This window comes from Vigna angularis, chromosome 4 (genome assembly GCF_016808095.1).
Source record: "Vigna angularis cultivar LongXiaoDou No.4 chromosome 4, ASM1680809v1, whole genome shotgun sequence".
Taxonomy (NCBI): domain Eukaryota; kingdom Viridiplantae; phylum Streptophyta; class Magnoliopsida; order Fabales; family Fabaceae; genus Vigna; species Vigna angularis.
In genome coordinates, this window is record NC_068973.1 from 2,338,008 (window position 1) to 2,347,500 (window position 9,493).

At 31.5% G+C, this 9,493-nt stretch overlaps 1 protein-coding gene across 1 annotated transcript; it reads right to left on the minus strand.

The window, feature by feature from the left end:
• Positions 1–3,774: 3,774 nt before the first annotated feature.
• On the minus strand, positions 3,775–4,896 carry LOC108318755 (chitinase 2). The gene has a single exon (XM_017556229.2). It carries the CDS (start codon positions 4,840–4,842, stop codon positions 3,973–3,975), a length of 870 nt encoding a protein of 289 aa, XP_017411718.1. The 5' UTR covers positions 4,843–4,896; the 3' UTR covers positions 3,775–3,972.
• Between the last annotated feature and the right edge of the window lie 4,597 nt (positions 4,897–9,493).

The window sequence follows — 9,493 nt, forward strand, 5'->3', positions numbered from 1 at the left end:
ACACCTGCATCTAGTTAATATAAACAAAAATTTAAAAAACCTTTGTCCTGTAAGTATTTAATGATATAAATTTATTATAAATTATTATATACATTTGAAAAAATTGCAGATTAGTTTTCAAAACAATAATACCGACAAAAAGGCGATGTTATTAGAATCAACTAAATCAACTCTATGGTGTAAAATGTTTAGCAAATGTAAAATTAATCTGAAATTTAATTTGTGTTTGTGTAAGTTGGTTAAGTTGATAACCTAGTAGCATATACTTAATGTTAGACACTTATAAAATAGATTTAGTCAATTCTAAAACAATATTAACTATTTTTTAACTTTTTTAATAAATAAAAATACTTATATTAATTTCAGTTTATTCAACATTAGTAAATTAGTTAAAATAAATAAAATTAAGGTCGATTTTAATTAAAAGCTAATTTTAAATAAAAATGCATTAATGTCAATTTTAATTTAAAATTAATTTTAAATTTAGTAATGTATAAGCTTGGCTAATATTAATATTACTTATTTGAGACTTCAACTATTGTTGTCTAAAACTTACTTTTTTTTTTTAGGTTTTGCAAGTAAATTCCTTCTTACTTACTTTATCTAATCTCCTGCTCATCCAATATATCTAAGTGGCTAATTCTCCAGTGAAGTTAAGGTTAGTTTAGTAATACAAAATAAAAAGAAAGGTGAGATTTGATTGATTCAACTTAATCACTGACACTTAAAAATTATAAAATTAGTTTAAAGAATTTAAAAAGAACAATAAAAGAAGTTGTGAGTTTAATTCTTTACTAACAAACTACTAATAACTAATGTTGATATTTACATACAAATAATGCACGACCCCCCGTTACAAACAAATAATATTTATACCCATTATTCTTACATATTTTATTCACTTATACTTAATGTAAATAAAATCCATTTTTTTTATTTCCCTTTCATAAAACCCGTGAGCATTAAAACCTGCATTAGCTAATATAAATAAATTTTTTAAAAATATTATCTATAATTATTTAAATAATATAAATTTGTTAAAATTACTATATACATTGAAAAAACATTAAATTAATTTCCAAATGATAACATTGAATAAATTAAAAAACGCGTTATTATTAGAGTCAATTAAACAAACTTTAACGAGACAAAAAGGTTAACTTCTTAAAAATAATTAAACAAATAATAAATTTTAAAGTAATTAAAAACATATTAGTTGCTGGTTTAACAAATACTAAACTATTTTAATAAAAAGTCAATTTAAAAGTTATTAATTAATTATTAGATTTGGTTTCAATGCAAGTCCAACACTATTAATTAACATTGATTTATATACTTGCATTGACAAACAAACGCATAATATTTAGTTTCATATAATGCTGAAATAATTTTTTTTAAGACTTTAAAGCCTATATTTATTTTTAAAACTTATACAATTACTATGTTTTTCACTTTCTATATATTGTTTAATCCATAAAATGTAAGTATTTTAAAGTTACGGATAAAGGAAAACAAGAACCGATTTTGTTTTCCAATTATCCGACTAATTCCAACAAATCTATGTCAATATCTCTCTTTCTCTTCTTCCCGATTCACATTCTCTTCGATGATTTTTTTAGGTCAAAATTAGACACTACCAACAATCACTTCCATCATAACATTTGGTTTGTTTGTTCTCTTTTTCCATTATTTCTTCCCTCTTTCTAATTGTTTATTTCTTGTTTTCCTCGCTGTAAGATCTATTATTAGTTGTCATTATTATTTTCGTAATTGATATATTACACTTTTGAATCTCACATTTAAGGTTGTTGAATCTTTGGCCAAACAAAGTACACTAGGCCATGCAATCTAGAACACACTTTAATGATGGTAGCTGAAGAAGTACGTGGTAGACTTTTAAGATCATTTATTATTATAGTTGGGAATTAATAATTTTTCTCAACAAACGAAAGTTGGAGTTGAGATGCTTAAATATCTAAGGACATTGACGAAGGACTCAACTACATTTCGAATTACCTGTACGAATTACCAGCTTCAACTCATTTGTCAATCGTTGGAAATTGCATCATACTGTTTAGTTTTAGTTCAAAAACAATGTGAATTTGCAACACTGTGTTATTCCTAAATCATAAATAAGCAAACAATAAATTTTTCAGTACCTTTTTTATACACAAAGTGCATGATATCTGCATCTGCACAGGTTAAAAGCGTAGTTGTATAAGAGTTTGTTTTAGGAAAAAAAGAAGAAGAAAAAGATATAGCTTAGATAAAATGCAGATCACATTTAAGAAGCTCTCTATTAAATCTAATTCTGCATTTAACATGTTCAGAGTACTAAAATTCAGAGGTTGATGAAAGAAAATAAAGAGTAATAAGTGTGGAAGGGAATCTCATAAATTTCATTCCACTTTCATCTCTACAGATCGTGATGGATAGATGCACATGTTTTTTTATCACTTATATTTTCTTTATACCTTTTCTATTTTTTATATTATATAATACTTTTAATACATTTTCGGATTGAAAATTCTACATTATTTAATTATTTCTTTCTATTTACATAGAATAACTATACATGTTTCTATTTTCTTAAGTTTTCTTAATTTTGTGGGTTATTGTTCTTTCTCTTCTTTTTATCCTTGACTTCTACTGGTAGGATTTCTTTCTATACCTCCTCGGTCTCGTCCTCTACCTTAAATGTTTTGAATCCCTCCCTTTATTCAAATGTGACCCCGCTTTCTTTCACTTCTACTGTTATGTTACTATGTCACAGAAGACCCAATAAGCTCTTCAATCGAGAGCATTGCTAGGTCTTTGAACTTCTCAATCGCAAATTATGTATTCTTAAAGTTGTTGGTTAACAATCTCAAGATCTCAACTAGCGTCTCTCCATTTATATTTAGCTAGTTCATCATGGTTTTACCTGAATTATGTAACCAAAAGATACATGTTCTAGACACGGTGTCCTTCTCGGTCTTGTCCTCTATCTTGAATGTTTTGAGTCTCTCCCTTTATTTAAAGGTGACCCTGCTTTCTTCTTCTTCTCCTCCTGTTTTGTCTCATGAGATCCAAAAACTCTTCAGTAGATCCTTGAACTTTTCAATCGCAAATTCTGTATTCTTAAAGTTGTTGGTTAACAATCTCAAGATCTCAACTAGCGTCTCTCCATTTATATTTAGCTAGTTCATCATGGTTTTACCTGAGTTATGTACTCGGACACTCTTTCAGTCTCCTTTATGCACTCCAACTTGTCCATTTTTGAAGTTAGGTTTGTTTCAATATGTTATCCCCTTTATACACCTTCAACAATATTTTTCATTGATAACTTCTATATTTTCATATTAAAGTTTATTACACTCTCTTAACATTTTTGTTTATTTTATCTTTTAACTTTAACTTAGATTTTTGTAATTTTTAGGTTCAATTCATCCAATAAGAAACTATTGATAACTAACATTCGTGGATAAAAAAAATGTTTTGTATTCTAAAGATATCTGATCTCCTCTTTATTCCATTTTTTTGATATATTTTTTAGATGTTTCTCATATACTCCTTTTAGGACAAGAAAATCCTTTGCTCAGGTTGTTGTAAATGTTCAAAACACTCTTAACTACCTTATCAAACCCTCAAGATAGAAATTGTTCTGGTTTCCTTCTGTTTTTTTTTTTTGATCCTGAATATTATAAAAAAGATATAATTGGATCATGGAAGAGCAAACAGTCATGAAAGAAGGGCAAAGGTAAGTAGTAATGTAGCAGAAAACCAAGACTATGATAGGGGAGAGAGGGAAATTTTATTTAGAAGGAGTGAATACAGAAGGCACACAGAAAGAAAAAGCACAGAAGAAGGTAAGGGTCTTATTTAGTAGGACATGGACTATGTATGAGTAATCATAGCCTGTGAGAATGACCCCATGAGATATAATACAAGGAAAGCAAAGAGCACAGTTTGATAGTATGGTGATGAGAAGACCTAATGGGATCCAGTGAGGATCTCTTGTGCCTTTTTCTCAACATAGAGGGGAGGCTCAATCAAGCGGGAGGACTGAGCATCTGAAACAAAAATTCCAGCAAGTGAACCAGATGCGATGAGTTGTAGGACACCCTCAACGAAGATCTCAAGGGATATGTTACCCTTGTCGTTTGGATCAGTGCTGAAACCTGCCAAGAGCTTGTCAACACCGAAGGTGTCTATTAGGGTTTTGTGGAGGTTGACAAATTCGTGTGTGCTGGGGACTTTCTGATCGTAGTACTGGTAGTTGACCCAGTGAATACGGTTTGGATTAGCCTTGAACAACTGCTTGTAGTGGGAAAGGACAGGGTCTGAGGGTGCAATGGAGACCACGAGTCCACTGATTGTGGTTTGGAGGTAATCTATGACTTTGCCTATGCAGTAAGCAAAGTCATCTTCACTGGATTCGATGTGCTCATAGTTGATGTCAATGCCATCAATCACAGTTTCATGATGAAACTTGTAGAGCACTGATATTATCTCGTTCAGTGATTTCTTGGCATTATCAATCCATATTTCTTTGTCTTTAGGATTGAATGGAAAATCGGTGCCACGACCTCCAAGGCTTATTACCACCTTCACACCCTCGTAATCTGCCTTTAGTTCTCTGATACTTTTAGCGCTGAACTTTGTCACGTTCCAATTTGCACGGAAATTTCCCTTCCCTTGTTTCTTTCCGCTTCCATCCTCAACGTAATCATCTGAGGCAAAGGCCAAAATGAAGTGGAATTGTGGGATTCTTTTGTTGATGATTTCGACTGCGAAACCTTCAATGGGTGGGACATCCTTTGAACCGATAATGTATTCACGAAAAATAGGTTTCGGAGACATTCTGAGTTCTTAGTTCTCTTTGTTTTCTTGAATTGCTTTGATTTGTTTGAGGGATGGGATGAAGGATATCCTACACTTGACGCTATTTATAGAGCCAATTAGAGAATTAATAATTATTATCCGATGCACCGTCTCAGTTCGCTAGTTTTGTCACTCATCATTTTTTCTTCATTCGTCATTATCCTTTTCTCAGCATATACGTCATTAGTTAAAGATCAAATCAAATTCTGTTCACTCCTACAACTATACAGTAAAGAAGATTATCTCAATGATCAAATATTCAATCATCAACTTCTCTCATAAATTTCACAAAGCATTTTTCATTTCGTTCACACGGTGGTTGTTATGCTGTCTGTCTGTGATCTTATGCCACCTGCTTCGTATCTTCGATAGCAAGCTTAGTTATAACATCATATTTCGTTTTTCACAATAAAACTTTTGCTTCTGACTTCTGTATGTAATAAACAATATTATCTCGGTGACCATGTTCTCTCAAATTTATTTATTTTTGTTCCTTAAATCGATCTATGTGCCGTGTGTACTCATCGCGTATACATTATTTTCAGAATGTCAGGTTGTTGTTTCTGCATGACTTATTTTTATTTAGTCTATTTTGTTGTCTATAGTATTAAAAAAAAATAAGATAATAATATTTCACTTTAAAAATGCACAACACTTATTCCGTATATTAGTTTTTTTCATATTTAAGTGTCTTATGCAACCTTGAATGGCCTTAATATGATACTAAATAAGGTTTAGAATTTGGTCAAGTTCATCCCATGGTTGTTGCACATTTTAAAATATTTCGTCACACTTGTTTTAATATATTTTAAAGTCTTACTAAATGAAAAATTTATAGGTCCTGTTCTCTGGATAATACTACTGTAAAATTGAATTATTAATCCAAACAATATTACATACTTTCAATATATTTCTTCTTATATTGGATTACATACTTCCAAGACATAAAATCCTTGAGTTTTTCAAATTCTAAAAACTCAAAAATTTCAAGATCGGAAACATGACACACTCTGCTACCGCGTGGGTACCTCTAGCAACACTACGTCGCTGTCACCTTCGCCTGCCACCGCAACACTGTCTACACTCCACTTTTCGTGAGCTCTGAATCAAGAGGCTTTTACGATTCTCACCGCTACGAGAACGCCCTTATTGCGCCTTTGTCGCGCTTGGTTCAACGAACTCGAGCCCCTCCTCCCTACGACCACCGCGCCAGAACCTGAGGAAGAGATAGGAGAAAACAGAGCCTCCAGCTTGCGAAATGAAGCAAGGTCAAAAATGATATGGGGAAGGAGAAGTTTTTGAATGAAAAGAAAGAAAGGAGAAGACGAAGGTGGGTGCTCGTGCTCCCTTAATCTGTTTCTTGTGTGAGACGAAGAGCCTCAGGATTGAGTTTTGTCCGAGAGAAAGAGTGAACAAGGAATGAGAAGAACCCAAAACTAGGTTTGGCCGTGAAGGAAGAGAACCCAAAATTGGAAAAAAGACTGTGATTAGGGTTCTCTGAATCTTCTAAGGGAATTAACTAAAGCTTGGAAAAGAAAATTCTGATATAGAATTCAATTAGGGTTCAGCTTATTAGAGATTTAAGTTTTTATAATAGGATCTTAATTCTAATTAATTTTTAATTATGATATGGTGTTTTGATTTCATTCAAGTTTTTTAAATAGGTAATAAAACAAATCCAACTCAGTCGACCAAACTTTGTCACATTAGTAAAACTTGATAATGTCACTCTGCCACGCAATACATTTTTTAACATCGTCTAGTCAAATTAACGGCAAGGTCTAAATTGATTCAATTTTACACAATAAGGGACCTAATTGGGACCATTTAGAATACGGGGACCTATTTGAGAAAATCCTGCACAAATAGAAATGTTTGAGATAATTAAACCTTTTATATAGTGCCATCAAAATGGGTTGAAACCTGTGAGCCAACCCGGCTCACCACGGGTTTGAGCCGGGTTGGGTTGGAAAAAAATGCAAATTTTTTTATGCGAGCCAATTTTGACCCGGCGCACTAAGAACCCGACTCACACGGGTTGAACCCGTTGCGGGTTGGGTTGACTCACAAACCCACCTATTTTTTTCAATTAAATTAAATTAATTATTCAAATCCTATTTTTATTATTAAAATCAAATTAATTAAATTAATTATTCAAAATGCACCACCTTTACTTAACAATAGAGCCTTTCGCGCTGCTGTCTTTCCAAAAGTTTTCCTCTATAAATAAAACCCTAAGATTATAGATTGGATGATATTATAGATGGAGATAAAGAAGAAGATGCTTCAAGAGAGCATAGTACTGTGAATTTATCCATTCAAGACTCCAATTTAATAGATGGATAATATTATAGAGGAATATATCATTTGTTTTATCTTGTTTTTAGACTTATTTACAAGCATGACAATTTTATCTTGTATTATATATTTTTCTTAACGGCTACATGTAGTTTCTTCATCAAACGGTTATGTATGTCTCATTAAAATAAATTGGCAAAATTTTATGCTTGATAGTTTATAATATATATAACAATATATTTCTTTTGTTTCATTTTCTTTTATATCAATTGGTCCAATTATTAACCCACCAACTCGTGGTAGGTCGGGTCGGGTTTAAATTTTTTCGACTCATTAATAAATGAGCCGGATTGAGTTGACTCACTAAATGACCAACCTGTAGTAGGTCAGGTCGAGTCAGACCGCGGACCGCGTTACCCATTTTGATAGCTCTACTTTTATATAATATGATATCCAAAATCAATTTATAACTTCATATGGAGGAATTCGAATGTATATAGACGGCATTACAGTACAATAAATAAGGAAATGAAATATTTTTAAATCTGTAACAACCATTGGATGAACTTGACCAAGACCTGGCAGATATTTTTTTTTATTTGGGACTCTTCAATTTATAGTCTATTTGCCAAAATAGACAATTATATAAAAAAGAGTTTTTTTTCCACTACTATGGGGAACAAATACAATCCCTATACACAATACAAAATCAGATCTAACAAATATATAGCAACGGTATTTTTTGTTGAAATTTAATCTCTTTATCAAAGTCAAAGTCTAGACTGGTATATATATTTCGAAGATAACTATAATGCTATATCTATCTGTGGGTATGGAAAACTGTGTGTGTTATTTTTCAATTTCTTATTTGTCCTTTCTACATATGTTTTGTTTTCTATATGAATTGAAGCACGCATAAGTTTTTCTAGAAAAAACATTGGGTTGACTATGTAAACACATTTTAGATATATAATAGTATTTTTGACAATGTAAACACATTTTAGATATATGTTTAAATAGTGTTTTTTCTATAAAGATTAGTTATGATGTTTAATATGTGAGTAACACAAAGAGGCAGCAGTTTTTGTATGTTGATTTTTTATTTATTTAACTTAGGTGTTCTTTATGCAATAGAGGAAAAATATGTCTTTGAATAAATATATATATATATATATATATATATATATATATATATATATATATATATATATAGAAAGAGAGAGAGATTGAAGTTTTTTATCATCAAATATTAGTTTTTAGAAGAGAGAATCAAATCCATAATTTTTCTCATTACATTATATGCTCCAACTCATATACATAAAATATGTACAATATTTTCAATATTAGGTCCCCATAGTAGATAATAAGATCTATACATTTAAAATAATTTGAAATCAAAATATTCCTATTTTATCCTTTCTGATCATGATATTTCACCTTCAAGCATTCATCAAAAGTGGTTCATAACACGCTATTTGCTTCTCCATAGCCCGAATAGGTTTCGAAGAGGAAATTGCCCTGCACTTTTCCACCAGAAACAATGGAAAGATTACACTTCAAAACAGAAAGAATATATAAAACAATGCACAATAAGGTTCACATGAGACAAATATATCTGTATACATTATAATGAAATATATTCTACAATAAATGTACAACATGTCTGAAATCTTGTGAATGTTATTGTAAATGTTTGAATAAATATACAAGATTTCAAACAATTTGTAAGAGTGTGTCTTTTTCAATACAATGTATATTTGTCTCTTGTGAATATTATTGTGAATGTTTGAATAAATGTATAAGATTTTAAACATTTTGTACATTTATTCAAGAGCGTGTCTTTTTCATTACAATGTATATAGATATATTTGTCTCTCTGAATGTTAGTGTGAATGTTTGAATAAATGTACAATTTCAAACATTTTGATGAATGCAGGGTAATCTTCTCTTTGAAACCTATTCGGGCTGTGGAGAAAGAAACAGCGTGTTATGCACCAGTTTTAATCTCTCTATAAAGATTATTTAGTTATTATCCTTAAGAATACTGGTTTTTAAGAATGAGTGATTGCCCTTCTCCGACCCTTACTGTCCAACCTGAGAGCGGATAGCTAATGCGTTCCGCTTTTTGAACAGGGTTCTATGGTCGGTCCGCGACCCCTGGATGCCGAAGGCGTCCTTGGGGTGATCTCGTAGTTCCTACGGGGTGGAGACGATGGGGTCGGTCCATGGATTCTTTTTCCTTTTGCCACATTTCGCTCAAAGGGTTGAAGGGAGATAGTGCATCAAGCTGTTCGCAAGGGCCAGCCTGATCCTCTTCCCCAGGATGATCCCA

Bases quoted from the DNA above. Each gene is read 5' to 3' on its own strand.
- LOC108318755 (XM_017556229.2), bottom strand. From the start codon at position 4,842: ATGTCTCCGAAACCTATTTTTCGTGAATACATTATCGGTTCAAAGGAT.